Source organism: Thamnophis elegans, chromosome 2 (assembly GCF_009769535.1).
Source record: "Thamnophis elegans isolate rThaEle1 chromosome 2, rThaEle1.pri, whole genome shotgun sequence".
NCBI lineage: Eukaryota > Metazoa > Chordata > Lepidosauria > Squamata > Colubridae > Thamnophis > Thamnophis elegans.
In genome coordinates this window covers 81773338-81794594 of record NC_045542.1, presented here as the reverse complement: position 1 = coordinate 81794594, position 21257 = coordinate 81773338, and the positions used below count along the sequence as shown (strand labels likewise).

The window sequence follows — 21257 nt, the reverse complement described above, 5'->3', positions numbered from 1 at the left end:
TCTATGTATCTTTGTATAGTATCTATTGCATACATCTATGTACATATGTGGTGCGTACCAAGGACCGTGGGTAGCCAGAAGAACTGAGGCGGAGACGGGAATAAAGGCTAACAAATTTTATTCCCTGACAAATACAGGCTAACATTCAGAACCGGCTTCTAGACAGGAATGCGCGCTGCTCGTTTGGACAGCTCCCTTTTAATACTGGAGCTGTCAAACGACCAGCCAATCGGGTGTTGAGTGCTTCCCGCTCAAATACTTTATTTCAGCGCATGCTCAGAACGTGACAATATGCATCTATGTTATGTTTGTATGGCTATCTTTGTATGGCTAGTCTAGAGCAAAGAAGAACTAGGGAGGGGAAGACATGATAGCAGTATTCCAGTATTTGAGCGGCTGCCACAAAGAGGAGGGGTCAATTTATTCACCAAAGCACCAGAGGGCAGGACAAGAAGGAATGGATGGAAACAATGGATGGAAATCAAGGGGAGAAGGAACCTGTAATTAAGGAGAAACCCCCTAACAGTGAGGACAATTAACCTATGGAACAGCTTACCTTCAGAATTTGTGGGTGCATCATCACTGGAGGTTTTTAAGAAGAGACTGGACAGTCACTTGTCTGAAATGGTATGGGATCTCCTGCTGGAGCAGGGGTCTGGACTAGAAGACCTCCAAGGTCCCTTCCAACTCTGCTCAGATTCTGACTTCTCTCTATGTGTGAGAGTTACAGATCAACTTTGGACGTCTTATTCCAGTGTGTGGACGCTGTTGGGGACTGAATGGGGCGAAATGGAGTGGCTGTGAGTATTTGAACCCTCTGGAGATGAGGTTCTTCCATCTCTGGTTCTGAATGAGTTTGCACTACCCCAGACAGGCTGTGCAATCTGGGGGTCCTCCTGGATTCATATCTCCTGCTCAAAAAACAGGTGGCAGCTATGGTCAGGAGGGTATTGGCACACCTCTGGATGGTGCACCAGTTCCGCCTGTACCTGGACTGGGAGATCCTGCTCACAGTTATCCAGGTCCTTGTGACTTCTCATTTAGACTATTGTTACCGATTCTAAAGGTGGGTTACAGTAGTCTACATTTAATAGTTAAAAGGGATGTGGTGGCTCAGTGGATAAGACACTGAGCTTGTTCATCAGATAGGTCAGCAGTTCGGTGGTTCGAATCTAGTGCTGCGTAATGGAGTGAGCTCCCGTTACTTGTCCCAGCTTCTGCCAATGTAGCAGTTCAAAGGTATGTAAAAATGCAAGTAGAAAAATAGGAACCACCTTTGGTGGGAAGGTAACAGTGTTCCTTGCGCCTTCGGCGTGCAGTCATGCCAGCCACATGACCATGGAGATGTCTTCAGACAGCGCTGGCTCCTCAGCTTTGAAACGGAGCTGAGCACTGCCCCCTAGAGTCAGGAATGACTAGCACATATGTACGAGGGGAACCTTTACCTTTAACCATTACATTACATTGGGCTGTCCCTGAAGATCATTTGGAAACTTCAACTGTGCAGAATGGGGCTATGTGCATAGTAAATGGCGCCTGATACACGGCACACATAGCACCACTTGTGCATTAGCTGCACTGGTTACCAATGTGTTTCTGGGTACAATTCAAGGTGCTGGTGGTTACCTTTAAAGGTGAATTATTTGTAAACTACATGGCTTGGGACCGGGATACCTGAAGAATGGTCTTTTTCCAAGAGTCTCTCTGCCTTTCAACCAGATCTAGCAGAATGGACATGCTGCAAATCTGTCAGCCCAAGAGCGTTACCTGATGGGGATCAGAAGACAAACTTTTTCTGCATTGGCTTCTACTCTATAGAACATCCATCCTTCTTTCAGAGATTAGAATGATCTTTCATCAAGCCCTAAAGACCTGGCTATATTCCTGTGCCTGGGCTACTGAATGTGTTAAATGCCCCATTTCCTAGCTGTATTGCTAACTGGCCAAGTAATCTCTGTGCTTGGTATATTTACTTTGGATATTTCTATTGTTTTAAAACGTTTTTAGTATTTTTTTGATTGGAATGGAATATTATTACATTAGATGGGTGGCTATAGAAATGAGATAAATGAATAAATAAGCAAACAAACTTTAAAATCAGCCCTGAAAAGAACATTGTGAGGAAGTTTCATAAAAATGTCGTCCATATCTAGCTATTCAGCTATTATATTAGATATGCTCAGTTGATGGAGCAATGTTTCCATTAGACCACATCGCTTCTTAACTCCCTCACAAGAGGGTCTAAACAATGTCGATTCTTATTTCATTTCTGAAAGGATGCCTTCACCCTACAAAATCTTTGTACCTCCATAGATAATGTTATACTGTTCCTCCCAACTAAATCCTACACTCCTATTAAGTTGCTGGCATCAACAAGTGTTTACAACCAGCAAATTGGAAAAGCCCTTCGGTAAAGTTCCTTTGCACTTCAGCTTCAAAATCCATCAAAGAGAATCCCATGCGCTCCTAAGTGTGAATGAACATGCTAATAAAGACACACAACCATAGCCTCAAGAACTAGAATAGATCAGGATCTCCCTGGGAATATGCCAGCATATGCTGGAATCGCATGAGAAAACTTGCCTTCTTATAATCACTTCCTTCCTGAAGTTCTTAAGGTTTCATCTGGACAAAAAGGGGAAGGTAATTGTCTGTTTTCACACAGCAGAAGCAAACCACCCCTAGTTTCAAACCAGCAGAGACACTAAGCACAGCACTGCAGAGTAGACCCATCAGTTGCAATTCTTTTGCCATCATTGCAGGGTCCAAAACAAATCCCACATTGGACAGATCATGCAACTCCCGGATGTTTTGAGACTTCTTCAATTACCAGCCATTTCAGAGTATAGAGCAGGAATCTCTCCCCCCTCCACTTCAGTTAGCATAGATTGGGGTCCAAAATTTCCAGTCCATAGCCATATAGGATTTGTTCCTATCCATGACCCGAAAATAACAGAGCAAAAAAAGTTTTCGGTGTCAAACTTTTTACCCAGAGGTACACGAGGTCCCCCAAAAGTTCATGATAAAAGATAGTATCCTGTTTCCCTGAAAATAAGACCTCCCTGGAGAATAAGGCCAATTGGGCTTTTGAGCACATACACTAAAATAAGCTCCCCCCCCAAAAAAAACAAGCCCTCCCCTAAAATATTTAAATGCATGCACAGCCGATCCCTGCCATTTCCCCGGGGCAAGGGGGGGCATGCCCCACATGCACCTGCCATCCACATGGAACAGCCTTGCAGAAACTGCTCCCGCAAATCCTAGCTACTGTGCCCCTTCTCCTAGTGGTGGCTGCAAAAAGAGCGGCAGGCGCAGCAACGGTAGGTCTGGCAACAGTGTGACAGAGACAGAGACAGAGACAGAGACAGAACTTCTAGCCCTCTCTGAATCAGCTGATCCATGGGCCGCAAACCAAAGTTAAGGGGCCTCCTGCATCTCAAAAATAATAAGACCTCCCCGAAAATAAGGCCAAGTGCTTATTTTTGGGGGTGGGGGTTAAAAGAAAATAAGACCCTATATTATTTTCATGGAAACACGGTATCATAAGATGAATTATAGGGGGAAAATGAACGAAAGGGAGTTTCTACTGCATAAATAGCAGGCAGATATTCCAATGTAAAAACTATGGAAACACACAGTTCAAAGAGTTCATCACACAGAGCAAAAGGATTGGGTCGTGCCCAAGGTCCACATACCACTATAATTAGCTAGCTACCATCCTCTAGGCCTGGAATTAATATAGGCATTGGCAATAGCATTCCAACAGAAGACATAGCAATAGCAGTTAGACTTATATACCGCTTCATAGGGCTTTCAGCCCTCTCTAAGCGGTTTACAGAGTCAGCATATCGCCCCCACAGTCTGGGTCCTCATTTCACCCACCTTGGAAGGATGGAAGGCTGAGTCAACCTTGAGCCGGTGAGATTAGAACCGCTGAACTGCAGATAACAGTCAGCTGAATTTGCCTGCAGTACTGCACCCTAACCATTGCGCCACCTCGACATACCACCACCATCAGCCAAACCCTTGAGGCATGGCATATAAAAACCCCAGCAGTCCCCATCATCACCAGTTATGAGGGCACCAACCATACCCAGGAGCTACGTCACAGAGACTCATAGAACTGTCCATGTATTCCCTAACTTAGTTGCTCCAAGATTCTCCACCCTCAGAAATTATACAAGAGATCAGTAGAAACAGGAGATGCTGACCCAATGCCCCTTGAAATCTCACATAACTGTATCAAACAACAATATCCCTCATCTGTGACCTGCAAACAAAGCGTCAAATATGAATTTACCATGGAAAAGAAAGAAGAAGGAGGCAATTCTGCAGAAGTTTGAAGATGCTATGACAAACTCTTACATTTTCCAACGGCAGAGTAATGCCACTTAAAACAACTGCGGCGTTAACGCCCTGCTGGAACTCATTTTTTTGCTTTCCAGAAAATTTTTTAAAAACTCCTCCCGTATAGTGTGTGTTGGATGCTCTGTTTTCCAGTGATTGTGGTAGATGTTAAGGATGTGCCCTGCATAACTGGTGTGAGTGCCTCTCATTCTCTTTGTCCATCTGTCCAGTTGCATGATAGCACTTGTGTTTGGCAATGATTCTCTGTCTCGTGTGCTTGTCTCTCACTTTAAAGACGTCAGTCCTCATTGAGAAACAATGATTGGGACTGGCAACTCGGTTAAGTGAAGGGGTTGCTGAGTGAAACCTCCATTGTACTTATGGTCTTACATCAGCTTTGCTTTACAGATTTGTGAAAGTCGTCAAGGCAAGGATTGGTCCCAAAAGTACTTTTTCATCAATATTTTAACTATGAATGGTCATTGAACAAGGCAATCCCTAAACAAGGACTACTGTATTTTCTTTGTCATGGGCAGTTTGGGGGATTGCCATGGACTTTGGGATAGGTACTCTTCTCAGCACTCCCTCAGACAGGTAGTCTATGTCAGCGGCCTCTAATTTTTTGTGTAACAGGGACTGGTTCCCTGGAGAGAGGTTTTTCCCTGGACTGGAGAGGGTGTGGTTTCACATGCTGCTTGCATCCCACGAATGGAGCTTTGCTTGTTTGTGTGGCCTGGTTTCTGGCATGCCACAGACTAGTGCCGGTCCACGGATCAGGGATTGGGAACCCCTAGCCTATGTTGAGGAGGAGAATGGGCAAGAAGGTTGGCAGGAATAAGGAGAGAGAAGACAATTGTATGTTTTCCTCTGGTGCTTTAATGCTGCTTCTTATACTTGTTTTTCTGTTCCTCCTCCCCCTTCCCTTTGTCCCCCAAACCTTTAGTTTACATATGGGATCACTGGGAAAGAGACTAGTACTGCATTCAGTAACTATCAGTTTGTTCCTCTTATAAGGGCCTTTATGGGAAACTCAGAAATTCTTGTTGGCAATGGACGAAGATTTGATACATAATCCACCCTGGTACCTCCTGGTCCCAATTCCATGATCATGTCCTTCCAAAACTACCAACTAGGAAATTGGATAGCATTATTTGTGACATGCAAATATGGAATTATTTTAGGCCAGAATTACTATAATGAATAATGTGGCCAATTTCATCTTGATTTGTTTAAAATCTCTCTCTCTCTCTCTCTCCTTCTCCGGTTATAGTTTGGGGTTTGATTGATGGATTCCAGCTGTGGTTTAGCTGTTCTTGTTTTTGGTATTCTGGGCTTGTTTTGCCCAGCTCTTATGAGACTCTGTGCAGGTTGGAAGTATTGAATTGCTTTTATCATCCTTGTTTTGCCTGCATTTTTACTCCAGTTTACTTGCTGAGTTTCTCCAAACTCTTGATGCCAACCAGAAACAAAGGTCCTCAGTTACTTATTGGGATCGATTCTGGTGTTTTGGAAGGAATTGCAGATTCCTTCCTTCTTTCTTGGCCTTTTATACGTATCCAGAGAGATGAGGAACCATAGTTTTAAAATACATCTCTCAACCAAAGGAGCATATCTCAAGTCAAGTTCTTCTTTATTTATACGTAGCTGCATCCACATGTGCAGCACCAACTTCTTGTAAAGCTCAACAGCAAGCATGTACAGTGAAGAAAATCATATTAAACGATAGCTACCAGATCTGGGCTACTAAATTCTAGATGATCATCATCTAGACAGCAAAAGTAAAAATTTCCACTTATATTTCTGTAGACTAACTTAGTAGTTATAGTTTAATGTTTGTTTCATAGTAAACCAACGAACAAACAATCAATATGTAGTCCAAATCATCTCGATTTTTGCACCCCAAATATGGTAAAAAGGTAACAGTAAAGGTTTCCCTTGCACATATGTGCTAGTTGTTCCGGACTCTAGGCAGCGGTGCTCATCTCTGTTTCAAAATCGAAGAGCCAGCTACAAAGACATCTCCGTATTCATGCGGCCGGCATTACTAAATGCCGAAGGTGCATGGAACACTGTTACCTTCCCACCTATTTTTCTACTTGCATTTTTACGTCCTTTTGAACTGCTAGGTTGGCAGAAGCTGGGACAAGTAACAGGATATCACTCTGTTACACAGCAGTAGGGATTAGAACTGCCGAACTGCCAACCTTTCTGATCAACAAACTCAGTGTCTTAGCCACTTAGCTACCACATTCTTCCCCAACTATGGTAGACCTCAAATATATAGCAAATATTCTGGAATGAGATTTCCCCTCCTTTCTTTATGGTCTTATTCGTGCCTCTCTCCTTTTTAGATCCCAAAACTGCTGAGACCGAAGATGACATCTGTGCAGAATGGGAAGTTAAAACAATCACCAGTGCACTGAAAACATATTTAAGGTGAGTGAGGAAGTTCTTGTATGTGTTTACAAGAATGATCTGCTTTTCAGTGTTAATTCTTCATGAAGGATGCTTGGACTCTGTTTAGAGTTTCATTTCCTAGCTGTTTGTTTGTATGCTCTTGTTTGAATCTAAAAGAATTCCATTGGTTATCAATGTTAGTATTCTGTAATGTAAAAACTAATGGCTAATCATTCCAGTCAACAAATATTTATAAGCATAATTTTCTCAAACCCACTGCGTTACATCTCAGAATTATTATCAAGATTTCAGCGTTAACTATCTCCAACAGCATTCTGATTTTCAAGCAGCCTTTCTGTAAGGTACTTACAGATGTTTCAGGTTTAAAAAGCAACTTTTCTCTTACCACCTGAAAAATTGTCTTACCTTATGAAGATTTACAAGAAATAGAGACTTGGTTTGAGTTCAGAGTTTATTTATGGTTGTATTTTAAAATACGTGAAGAATATTATTTATTCTAATATTTACCATAATGTATTATAATAAATATAATATTATTTTAAATATTTAAACATTAAAATTAAATATTATCCATAATATTTATAGAATATTATTTATGGTTGCCTTTTAAAGTATATGAAGAATATTGATGAAAAATATGGTTATTTGCAGGGATAGATGGTGTCATTCTATGGAGCAATAAAGCTAAAGTTAAGCCCAGTACAGTTCCTAGTACTGTGATGGCAAACCTATGGCACACGTGCCACAGGTGGCATGAATAGCCCCCTCTTCAGGTATGCGAGCTGTCATCCCAGCTCAGCTCCACTCCGCATATGCACACGCCTCCCGCCGGCCAGCTGATTTTGGTTCTCTACCACGCATACGTGGGGGACGGGGCACATGTGGAAGATCCGTGCACATGCACGGGATGGGTGGGTCACGTGCACATGTGCGGGGGCATGTGGGGATGCAGAGCCTCCTGTGGCCCATTTTTGGTCCCAGGAGGCTGCAGGGAGGCCTACAAGGCCCAAATGGGGCACAGGGGGGGTCATGTGTGCATGCCCGGGGGCGGGAGAAGCTTGGGTGTGTGTGTCATGCATGCATTGCATTATGAGTGCAGGTGCAGATGTGCTTTTGGCACTGGACGACAAAAAGGTTAGCCATCACTGTCCTAGTAGCTTCAGTAGATTTCTTAGCAGCAATGTAGAAGTAGCCCAATGATGTTTATAATTCTGGCCATTCTCTGGAGTTTTTCCATCATGTACTAATCAAATCTGATCAGTCTTAGTTTCCAAGTCCAGAGAAGGAGTCTAGGAAGCACTAGTCTAGGAAAATCAGGAAACTATGGGCGAGAGGGACATTATGCCAGAAGCCTGCTACTTCCTTTGACACTTTCTGAGAACAATGTAATTTATTACTATTAATCATGCTGCAATAAAGATAATACAAAGATTTATTTGGCAGCCTGGTTATAAACCTCAAGCGTAAGAAAGAATAACCAATAATCTCTTCAGTTCCTATCCAGATTTCTTTTCTACTCTCTCCACATTTTGACAGGCTTTTTTCCCCAGAGCTGGAATAAATCATTTAGAGGCATGAAGAGAAGATCCTAATCTTAACAGAGCCTTTTGTGTTAGCAAATAACAAACCAGAGGCATTACTTATCTTTGGTGAGAGGATAGTTAATAAAAGTTGAAGATTTTCAACCTTATCCTATTCCCAGGGGTGGGAATAGGATAAGGGGTGTAGTGAACCTCTTGTAATTCCAAAGTAAATTTCCCAGTGTATTGAGTGGAGGAAAACTCAACTTATTCTAAATCAATTTATGGGGAACGTGGAGGATCAAAAAGGATCAAAAAAAGCACCAAACCACAGGAAGTTCCATTTCTTTCTCAAAGAACTGTAGTCTGCTGCATAATCTTCGGACAATCTTGACACATACAGTAAAGTTTTTTTCTGGAGACCAATGGTTTCCTCCTTAGTGTTGTAAGTGTTAGGTTGATCCATTATCTACAAATAAATCTTCCTCCTTGCCACTCCATAGACAGCCATGAAGAAGAAATGAAGCAAGTTCTTCACCCTAAGATATTTCAAGAGATAAATTAACTCTACAATAAATATGATTGCATTTTTGAATGAAAGGAATCTTTCTTTTCCTATCCCATTCCTGCAGTGCTAATGATGCCTTTACTCTGTTAAAAGAATGGATACAGTGGCAATAGCAATAACGCTTAGACTTATATACTGCTTCACAGTGCTTTACAGCCCTCTCTAGGTGGTTTACAGAGTCAGCATATTTCTCCCAACAAGCTGGGTCCTCATTTTACTGACCTCGGAAGGATGGAAGGCTGAGTCAATCTTGAGCCACTCAGAATTGAACTCCTGGACTGAGCACTGGAGTCTACAGTACTGCGTTCTAACCACTGTGCCACCATGGCTTTGTAATAGTACTTGACAATAGATGACTTACAGTTGCAAATAGTATTTTTTTTGCCAAGTATATTATTGTTCTTATTTGTCTATGCTTTAATCTGTATTCCAGAATGCTCCCTGGGCCACTCATGATGTATCAGTTTCAAAGAAGCTTCATCAAAGCAGCAAGTAAGCAATTTGTGACAATTTCTTCAACGAAGCTACTAAAAAAAGTATGACTGAATGCAATAGAACAGATATTGGGAAATTCTTTGGATAGCTTGTATAAGCCTGTGTTAACTAGAGCTTGCAGCCGCGTGAGCGATTGTGGGTGCACCTCGGTACACCCATATTACACCTATCCTCCGCGAGCTGCACTGGTTACCAATCAGTCTCCGGATATGCTTCAAAGTGCTAGTCGTAACTTATAAAGCCCTTCATGGTATTGGACCTGGGTACTTGAGAGACCGCCTGCTGCCAATTACCTCCCAAAGACCCGTTAGATCACACAGGGTCGGCCTCCTCCGGGTTCCGTCCACCAGCCAATGCCACCTGGCTACCACCCGGGGGAGGGCCTTCTCTGTGGCAGCTCCGGCCCTTTGGAACGGACTCCCCGCGGAGATTCGGACCCTCGCCTCTCTTCAGGCCTTCCGGAAAGCCGTGAAAACCTGGTTGTGCCAGCAGGCCTGGAGTTCCCCTCCCCTCTCGACCTGTATGGCTGTATGATTCTTGTTTATTTTAATCATGTGTATTGTGTATTGTGTATTGTGTTCTATGTTCCCTTTCCCCCCTTTTGAGTTGTTCGCCGCCCTGAGTCCCTCCCGGAGAAGGGCGGCATACAAATAAACTAAATCTGAAATCTGAAATCTGAAATCTGAAATCTGATCACATTAAATGTGATGAGGTAGCATTGAAACATTGCTTATCAGAAACATAGAAAGGACTATTTTTAATAACTTGAAATTTTATAGTATTCTATATTTGCAGTTATTCATGATGAAAATGACTCACTTAATTGTAATATGAAATCTGACACGAAGTTACTCAGACATAATTCAAATGATGCTACTTCATCACTTATGTTTAATACTAAATTTAAATTTTAACATTAGAATTTCAGACTGTATTAATTCTTTTGAGGACAGGGGAAATGACTTTCCCTTTTGCCTTCTTTTCAAGAAACAAAGTGTTTTCTGCCACATATCCAATTTTCTTTTTTTTAAAAAAAATCCACAAATGAAGCTATCGACATGAGTATGGCATAGTATAAATTAAGTCGTATCTTAATATATCCATTGCAATATACATATATACATACATATATAGAGGCATATATAGAGGCATGTATGTATATACATATACATACATGCCTCTGTAGTATGAAGTTATCCTGTTTTGTTCTTTTTGTTCTTTCAACCATGAGATAGTTACTGACTTTTGGCTAATCTCTGGGTTAATCAGGACTTGAAATAGATCTCCTGAGCTCAAATAATGAGCTTCCTGCCATATTATCCTGCCCTCTGTTGGTATGGATATCTGGAGATTGCACCTGTGCCTTCTAAACTCCTGGATCCTCCTTCCATCAAAGCTCCACATAGTTAGAACAGGTTGTGAGGGTTCACCCTTGCCAAAAAAAAATTAATTAGTTCTCAGTGACAAAAGCTATGCAGCATCGAACCATCAATAAATAATAGCCCATGAAGACTCCTGAATGAGAAACCTAGATATGGTAAAACCTCAGAAATATCTGTGAACTCAGCCTTTTGTTTTGCAAACATTTTCCATTTTTAATAACTTACCTGTTGGAAGATGATGATTCTTTTCTGAAGCAAAAGCCACAAATATGTAAACAGAAATTAAAAATAAATTGCTCTAACAGATTGGATTTAACAAACTATCTTATGATGAGTATAACGGTTAGTCACCATAATAAACCTGTGAATATTCAAAGTATTTCCCAGTATATTGTTCTGATTCATTCAAATACTCTGGAGATATGTCAGTACTATTATCTTCATATTTCTTATGAGTGACGGAGAGGGAATGGCTTGTCTAAGGGATTTTATAGTAGATACAAGATTTGAACTGAAAATTCATATTCAGCCTTTTTATCATTTTACAAAACTAGTTTAGTGGAAGGACAGAAACACATAAACATCATTTAACTTTTATCTCTTGCATTCGGCAAAAAATAGCTAGTGCTTGATTGATGGAGGTGGCATTATGTGCAAACAATAAAAAGGATTATTAAAGTTAAGTTAATGCTTTTCCGGAATCCTGGTTGCTAGTGCTTGGGGATGAAATAGTACTGGGTTGATTATGCAGATGTATAGAAAGGAAAGAGGTGTGGAAGGAAGGAAGGAAGGAAGGAAGGAAGGAAGGAAGGAAGGAAGGAAGGAAGGAAGGAAGGAAGGAAGGAAAAAAAGAAAACACACACACATGTACATATGAGAAGTGACCCCCTCCCCAATTTTTCAGGTTTATCATAGAAGTAATTTAATGTATTTATTTTAATAATGTTTTTCTAGAGGTTATGAACATAAGTCAATAGGAAGGTTGCCTCCAGACGTTGTGAATGCTCCAACACTGGAAGTTTTTAAGAAGAGATTGGACAACCATTTGCCTGAAGTGGTGTGGGATTTCCTGCCTAAGCAGGGAGTTGGACTAGAAGACCTCCAAGGTCCCATCCAACTCTGTTATTCTGTATATTATCAGCCTGTCTTCAAAATGTAGTGTTTTCCTAAGATAATATTTGAGTTACTTAAAATTGTAAAGTTATTTTTAAATGGATTTGTAGAATCTAACAGTTTTGATAACAGTAAAGAGTTTTTGTAGATGGTGGTAAGTATACATATTTTATTAGTACAGTTAATCAAACACATAAATTTCTGTTTGCTTTTTGTCGTTGGTAGATTAATCATAAAGTCAAACTCCACTAAAAGAGTATTTTGTCTTGGTGCAGAACTGGAGAACCAGGAATCCAGAATTTCAGAGATCCATAGCTTAGTGCACAGACTTCCAGAGAAAAATAGACAGATGCTCCAATTACTCATGAATCACTTGGCAAAGTAAGTATCCTGTTTTTCATAAACCTTTTGGTTTGCTACTGATTTCAAATGGAAAAGATGTAACTTAAGAGTATAGGTACTGTTCCCAAATCTCCAACTCTGTTGTCTGGGTAGGATTCCCAGTCATTCCCTGGCATGACCAAAAAGTAACTCAATCAGATTAATATTGATGATCCATACCAACACAAGCTCTTGCTAGGAATGATTTTATTAGAACACTTGCTTGTACTGAAGAATGCAAATTTCTTTTAATACCAAAGTTGGAATCTCCATAAAGTACTTCTTCAGGCTCTTTGCAGTCTACATCAAATATATATGTGGCATTAGACAGTTATTTTGTGAGGATAAAAAAAACTCAAGGTTGCTTTCCTTATTTTTGGGGAAACTTCTGTAAGACACTATAAATTACAGTGATTTCACAAAATTGGGCAATAATAGAAAACGCATATACCTCTCAGACTGGTGTAAAAGTCAGAATAAATGACTTGTGCTATATTGATCTAGATTCTAGAAGAATCTAAGTAAGAATCTAAGAAGCATAATATAAATTAGATGGAAAGAAGGATGGATGAAAAATCTGACTGTTCAGTCTCTCTATAAAAGCACAGTAAAGCACAAACATATGTGATTTTCATGGAATGACACTTGGGTAGTTTTTGCTTGGTTTGCTTGGCATCTGAGCAATATTGCACCTATTTAATGTTTGGAAGAGAGACCTATGGAAAATATCAACACTTTAGTCTACGAATTTGAGGAAAAATCCAGAAGGTGCTGGCAATCCATACTCTTATTGCTGCCAGGATAACTACATAAATGTATCCATGTGGGAACCAAAAGTTGAGTTTTACTTTTGATTTTACTTATCTTTACCATTATACTAATCCTGCAAGGTAGGGGGAAGGGGGAAGGAAAGGGAAAGGAAAGAAAAAAAGGAAAAGAAAGGTCTCATGCTTTCTGAGACAAAAATCAAACTTGATATGAAGGATGCTGAACTTAAATAAGAAATGCCTGTCTTTTGTTCCTCTGCGAATAAGTCTATGCTTTTTGCTCTCCTAAGATGCTATTATCAACCCTGGGAAATTGTGCTTCTTGGATTCCTCCTTCCCTAATTAATAACTGCTTTGGGTGATTTAACTTCATAGAAGGATTGTGAGGCAGAAGGATTAAATCCCACTTCCTCTGTGACAGGGTCCCAGTGGTGGGTTACGACTGGTACGCCCCGGTACAGGTGTACGACTGCCTGCCGGGAGCACTGGAGGCACCCCCCCCCCATGCACCTTACTTGTATTTGAGCTCTTCAGAGCTTCTGCACACACGCACGGAGTGTACGGTGCCTGCGCGATGCTCCGCCAAGCAGCTGGAGTGTCATGGAGGCGTCATGGAGCATTGCAGGCAATAAGTACGTATGCGTGCGCTGCGCATGTGTGCACGCATGCTGCGTGTGTTCATGTGGTGGACGCCAGGCCCCATTGCACCTTACCAGTTGCACCGGGATATGGAACCCCCCACCACTGCAGGGTCCCAATACATTTGTTCCACTCAGAGGCTTCCACGGAATTTGATCTTTCTTTTAGAATGATGAAAGAAAGATTGCAACCTTGTCATTCTCCATACAGACTTGTGTGCATGTACAAAAGGGGCAGAGCTTGTTTCCTGCATTGTGATTTGGTTGGTTTTGCCATTTGGCTTCTCTCAGGTATATTTGCCTATTTATATTATATCTACTGGTTAAAATATTGAACTAGGACTGGGTAGATTCAGTCAGAAATTCAGACACAGATACAGACCTATTTGTTTGTTTATTTTTTTGGAAATAATGCAATCTTTTAAACACGAGTTCTACAAGTATTTCATTAATAAACCAACTCTGCTTTGTGCTCCAGTTTCTACAATGTGAATGTTTCCCACCAATTCCTGTTATTTATAGTAGATAGTGCTATTGCTCAGTTAAGATGACTATTTATGTTGCTATTTGCTGGTCCAGGGTACTCTCTGAAATCCAATATTGCCTGGAAATTCCCACTTCAGTCTTTTAACATCTCATGCTAGTTAACTGTGCTTTGGTGTGGTGTGTGTGTGTGTGTGTGTGTGTGTGTGTGTGTTGTGTGTAGGAGCCATTTGATTAAAACCAGTGTTTACCAGTGGACCCGGAAAGCAGGTCACACCTACAGAAAAGGTTCCAAAATTTTTTGAAACCCATCACTGGTCCTTGGATATGATTATTCTACACTATCATGCTCATATTTATAAAACTCAGTGCCTCTGTGAAAGGTAAGGATGACTGCTGCGTTTGTGGTGCAATCAGAACATTGCGTGTGTTGAAGTTGTTTTAACGCAAACCAAAGATGCCTTTTAAAAAACAAGTTTACATCATATTCTTATGCATGCCAGTGCTGTGTGTGAGGTAATTTAAGGTTGTTCTGACAAGTGTCGTCGGCATCTTCATATCTGGTCACATGGGTGGCAAGCCACTCTCATCTGGTCACATGGGCGGCAAGCCACTCCCACAAAGTAGGCCACACCCACAGAGTAGGTTCAAACAATTTTTGAAGCCCACCACTGATACAGAATAATTTTGTTATCCTGTGTATTTAGATATATTATTTCAATTAGTATATCAATTAGCTTGAAGTAATATTATCATAATCATTATAATGATTTGTTAAAAAAACATAGGGAAGAAAAGGAAGGTTTTTTACTCCCAAATATAATTTGTCATAATTCTTGTGTAGTTTAGAATTTTCTCTCAAATGTAATTATTCCTTTGTTTCTGGTTTGGTACATGAGGCATGACATTTTTACAACATATTTTTCTCAGTTGCCCTAGTTTCTGTGGGTTTTGGTTTATTTCAAAGCTAAACTAAGGCAGTGGTTGAATCAGCATCGCGTCAGTGATCCGAAATATTTGTGTAACCAAGCTGCTTGCCTAGTGTTGATTGTGTTTAACAGAAATCCTTTGTGGTTGCCATTTGAAGACCAAGCATTTTAAGGCTCAAGATCCTGTGGCCGGGCTTCCATTTGTGAACCGTTCAAGCTGCCTTAATTTTCTTAAGTCATTTTATTTTTGCCCAAAGAAACTGAGGAGGAGATTCTCTTTTGGGTCCTAAATTAAAGCTAAACTGTTTGTGCAACAATCCTAAGAATTTCTTTGTAGGATGTCACATCCTTAAATTTTTCTAAAGTAACCAAAGCATTCTAAATATTCTCTTCCTGTTGTTTTCTTGTTTATAGATGTCTGCCTAATTTTAATACCAGCTTTTTTTAGTGCCTACATTTTATCCCCCCCCACCCCGGCCACCATTCTGCCATTGCTCTAACTTTTACATTCATATATATTTATTTTCTAAGAGTTGGTTCTGGATTTCTTCTTTTCTAAGAAATAGCTCTGGTTTATTTGATGGGTATTTGTTAGTTGCGAAGTCGACCCATCGTGACCCTATGGACAACATTCCTCCAGGCCTTCCTGTCTTCTATCATCCCACAAAGTCCATTTAAGCTCACGCCTATTGCTTAAGTGATTCCATCCAGCCATCTCATTCTCTGCCATCCCCTTCTTCTTTTGCCCTCAGTCTTTCCCAGCATTAGGCTCTTCTCAGTGACTCCTTCCTTCTCATTCTCATTGATAGGTGATGGATATTACAGTATCTTAATTATACCTCTAATTCTGATTTTGATTGATGTTGGCATTACTTACTTTCCTCTCCCAGCTATCTTTGATTTCCTTCTACAATTTATGTCCATAAAATAATATATAAGGAACATATTACCAAATTCAGTTAAAAGTTGCAAAGTATTTCTAGAAAAGTTGACTGGTTGACTTCAATATATCTTTCAGCACCAAGCAATTAAGCTCATTTTGAGAATTTTTCAGCAATTGACTATATCTAGTAAGCTTGTAAAACATTGTGGAACAGTGTAAAATTTTTCATAGATTCTGCCTCAATTTAATTTTCTTTTAATTGCTGTTCATTAGCCTGATACCTGTCATCTCTCATGCAAAGTAATCAGTGTTCACTTGAGTGAATACTTCCTTTTCATTTTATGTTTCTATTGCTCTGAGAATAATTCATTTCACTTACAAGTTCACATTCTAGATATTTAAATACTATGTGATATAGTATTTTTAATGTAACTTCCCGTTAAAGAGTGTACAGCAAAAGATATTAGTTTAAAGCTAAGTTTCTGGTCTTAGTTTTATTCAAGTTAACACATCTCTCAGTTTTTATAATTTTCTCTAGTTCTCCCAGCAGAAAATTCATGTTGTCTTATTAGAATTTTACATATGGTTTAAAAAAAATTAAAACATTTTTATAATCTCTTAGTTTATTATGTATGTTATTAACTAATTTTGTACTATTGTCCTCATTGATCAAATGAATCATGAATAAATATATGCTGGTCTAAAGGAATTATTGTATTAACCAATCCACATGCTAATTAAAATTCAAAGCTTCTGTTTTGTACATCAGAGCCAATGAAGATAATATGTTAGGAGAATAGAGATAGGGAGCCATATTAAAAATCTGCATGAGTTTCACAAACTGAGGGATTTTGATCAATAACAGATGCATATCTGAAAAATCCAAAATCTATTGAGATTTGATTTCGTGTAACAAGCTTCTGAGTGCTTTTCAAGGGCAGTTCCATATAGAACACATTCTGATAGGTCAGGAATCCCTATGAGTAGGGATTCCTGGCCCAGGAAAGATGTATCTGATTCACAGCTCGCAGTTGCTCAAAGGTCCCTGCTCCTCTAGCAAGATTCATGCGTCCAGGAGAAATCCATCCAAGACCTGCGATTGTCATTCTCCATGGATTGAAGAATCCCAGAGCCATTCTGTTTTGCCAGGGTTCAGTTTCAGCCCATTGGTCCACATCCAGGCCCTAACAGCCTCCTGGCATTACAAGAGAGAGGTCACAGCATCACTTAACTCATCATGGCGTGAGACATTCAGCTGGATGTTATCAGCATATTAATCTCTCTTAACCTAACCTACATGATTCTTGTGGCAATACAATAAAAGGAAATCCCCAGGTAAGCTTCTGAGGAAAAAGAAGGAAAGAAATTTGATAAATGAAAAAGTAACATGTACCATGTTTTCCCCAAAATAATACCTTCCCGGATAATAAACCCAATCTGGCTTTTGAGCGCATGTGCTAAAATAGGTCCTCCCCAAAAATAAGCCCTCCTCAAAAATATTGCAACGCAGCAGCAGCCATGAGGTGACCATGCTCGCCGCATCTTGCACCTCAAAAATAATAAGACCTCCCCGAAAATAAGGCCAAGCGCTTATTTCGGGGGTCAAAAAAATAAGACCCTATCTTATTTTCAGAGAAACACAGTAGATTTTGAGAGGATATCTACTAGGACCTTAGATTGAATATTTCCCATTTAAGGATTTCAGATCTGATGGGCTGTAGCTTCTGGCACACTCTGGATCAGTTCCTAACTCCCTACCTCCAGTGAGTATAGCCCAATGAATTTGCTTCTCCCTAAAAACAAATGATAGCTTCTGCTCTTCCCCTAAGATATGAATTTAGTTGTGGGTGGGGAGAAGGCAGAGGTGGATTCAGGCTATTCTTGGCTCCAGGGTAGTAGATCTTTCTAATTAGATCTCTCTTTGTATAATGTTAAGCATGCTTTCCTTTGAAGTCTCCCCTGTATATTTCTTTCACCCCCCTGTGAGGGAAGTGCATGTTTTGTGATCATCCACATGAGCCATTGTTAAAGCCTTCATGCAATATTCAGTCTGATTTGAGGTGAGCAGAAGGGTATGTATTAATCTTTAATTGGGATAAATAATTCTCTCCATCCTCTTCCTTCTTCCAAAAATACAATAGTCTACAACATTAAGCTGTACAGAGTCAGCATTTTCTTACATTCAGAATTTAATACATTCATTTAAATGGTATATAGAATTTGTACAATTCTGTTTTCTTGAGTTCTTTTATGTAAAGTGCATTCAGAAAGTATTCAGGCCCCCTTCACTTTTGTCAATTTTGTTATGCTGCAGCCTGATTCTGCAGTTGTGGAAATTCATTTTTATTTATTAAAAAGGAAAAAAAAACTAAATTAAATTGATTGAACACGATTTGGAAAGGCACACAGATTTCTATAGAAGGTGTCACAGCTGACACTTTACTACAGGTTGACTCCATTCAAGGTGTGGAAACATGTCAGCAACAATCAAGAGAAATGGAAAGCATCAGAGCTAAATTTCACATGTTGTTGCAAAGGGTCTGAATACTTCTGCCAATATGATATTTCATTTTTTTCCTCTTTAATAAATTTACAGATATTTCTAAAATTCTGTTTTCACTTTTTCATTGTGGGGTAATGAATGTAGATTAATGAGGAAAAAATGAATTTTAACAACTGCAGAATCAGAGTGCAGTATAATAAAAGAGAAGGGGGTCTGAATATTTTCTCAATGCTCTGCATACTTTGGGAAGGTTATCAAAATATGGTCTGCTGGAAAATAAATATATCCAAGAGTCTCTATTAGAACATTTATTTATTGGTTGGTTGGTTGGTTGGTTGGTTTCATATACCATTTCCACAACTATGCGTGCCATAAGATTTGAAAGGAAATGCACAGCTATGCATTTCTGCACAGACCCCAAAGTGACATTGAATACTTCAAAGCTCCTTTCGTCTAGTTTTAATGGTATTAATGAGACTAAAATATGTACTTGCACCTTTATGCTCAAATCCTGAAATTTTTAGTAAGTTACACAAGAGGATTGTAGAAATTTGCATAAAATATTCTTGCCACCTACTTGTGATTGAAAAGTTGTGCATCACAAAAATTTGGCACATATCTTTTTAAATATGTGGGGAGAGAAATGATAAAAGCATGTGCTCCAGCCAAACACTTCATTCCAACTGTTGCCATTGTGCAACGTAAAGGAAATACTTTTATCTAATAACCAGTTCTTCCTATGAATATTGTTCATCCATCCATGTGCTGGTATAAGCCATAAAGTTAAAAAAAACAACTTTTCAAAGCAGCTCTGTTCATTTATGTGAGGTGATGATAAAGGAAGTTGTTGGAACATAAAAATCCATCTGGCCTAACAATCTTGGTTTCACTAAACACCAGATAATCAAAATGGGATGCAAGCAATAATTTACAGCTGGTCCTCACCCTTATGACCATCCCAGCATCGGTCAGGTGATCAAAAGTTAGTCACTTAGCAACTGGCATGCATTTACAACCATTGCAGCATACAAGGGTCACATGACTGCTATTTGTAACCTTCCCAGACGGTTTCCCACAAGCAAATTCAATAGGAGAAAGCCAGATTTACTTAACAACCACTTGATTTATGGAATGGAATGGAATGAAATGGAATGGAATGGAATGGAATAGAATAGAATAGAATTCTTCATTGGCTAAATGTGATTGGACACACAAGGAATTTGTCTTCATTGCATATGTTCTCAGTGTACATAAAAGAAAAGATACATTCATCACGAATCATAAGGTACAACACTTAATGATAGTCATAGGATACAAATAAGCAATCAAATCATACTAGGAAACAATCAATATAAATCGCAAGGATACAAGCATAATTAACTAATAACTATAGACATTGCCTTAATAACCGTGGCAACAAGACAGTAGAATCAAATGTGATTCACTTAATAACCACCTTGCTTAGGAATAGAAACACCTGGTCGCAATTATGATCATAAATCAAGGACTACCTGTATGGTGCAAAAGTTTTTATCTTTCCCCCCCCCAAAAAAAGGTTAGGGCATGCTGTGTACTAGGTATAAAGCATTGATTATCTCCCCCCACCCTAATTTGGGGTAGCAGGCTTTTTATTAATGATGAGGTGCTTCCTTTGAGCTTTTTTTTCTTCTCGATTATACTGAAGTATACATAGCCTGTAATTAGTTCTATTTCAATCACATTTGGAACCTCAAACACTTTTGTTTTTCTTTAAGAAAACAATTTCAAAATACTCACAGGAAACCTTTCACAGTTCTGAAATGTGTTCACTCTTTCATACTCGCATGGCTTCTTAACAAACTCAAAAGTGAGAAATTGCCTCACGCTCTTCCAGGATATTGTAGAAAATGGAGCTGCTCCCAAATGACTTTAATAATAGTAAAATTTTGTTGAGAATAGAGAATTCTATTCTAAATTTTCCTTTGCTTTTCATAAAATGAAGAACACAACTCAAAAATAATTTATACCTAATGCTAGTGCTCTCTCCCTCTCTCTAAAACTGGAGGTTATTTTAGTTGTAGGCTCAATTTTACTATCTTCTCACTAGATTTTAATTATTCTGTTTTGCCATATGATTTACCAGCCAGGTAGGGATTCATCATGCCAGTTTCCCTTCCACATCCCAATAGCACAAATGTAGTTTTAGGATGATCCACAGTTGTCTTCTTTTGTTTAAATGCAACAAATTAAGATTTGGGAGCAAAGAACTTAATTTAATCACCATTTTGCCTTGAACAGGTACAAATCCTGGAGTTGCAAAAAATTTCCCTTTCCACATAAATGGTACATGAAAAAGTAATTTCCATCACCCCCTTGAGCCACATTTAGCCTGTGTTCATTGGTCTGGTTATTGATTGGTTGTGTGCCTTCAAGTTGGTGCTGGCTCTCAGCAAATGCATGGATTTTCTCCATGACCTTCTGTTCCAAATCTGGTCCTTCAGATCCTTCAACGGTACACTCATTGCCGCTGTAACGGAGTCCTTCCTCCTTGCTGCTAGTCAATTTCTTCTCTTTTTTCCAGCTTTCCAAGCATGAATGTCTTCTCCAGAAAGCTGTGTCTTTACATAATAGTTCTGAAATAGGATAATTTGAACTTGGGCCTTTGAACCTCGAGGGAGAACGCTGGATTGATTTTTTTCAGTGATTACTTAATTGTTTCTGTGGCTGTTCAGGGTATTCTCAAGAATCTTCTCCAATACCAAAGTTCAAGAGTGTAATTGTCTTCTTATCCTGCTTCTTCAAAGTCCAATTTTCACTTCCACAGAGTATCAGAGGGAATACCATTGCTTGA

At 39.5% G+C, this 21257-nt stretch overlaps 1 protein-coding gene across 2 annotated transcripts in view; it reads left to right on the top strand.

Annotated features, from left to right (window-relative positions):
* The window catches only part of ARHGAP26 (Rho GTPase activating protein 26), a 247694-nt gene that overhangs the window by 160110 nt on the left and 66327 nt on the right, over window positions 1-21257 (top strand). For both annotated transcript variants that reach the window (XM_032210266.1, XM_032210267.1), the window contains exons 15-17: window positions 6699-6783; window positions 9287-9345; window positions 12119-12224. In XM_032210266.1, the coding sequence (XP_032066157.1) occupies window positions 6699-6783; window positions 9287-9345; window positions 12119-12224 (250 nt within the window). The remainder of the gene's footprint in view (window positions 1-6698; window positions 6784-9286; window positions 9346-12118; window positions 12225-21257) is intronic.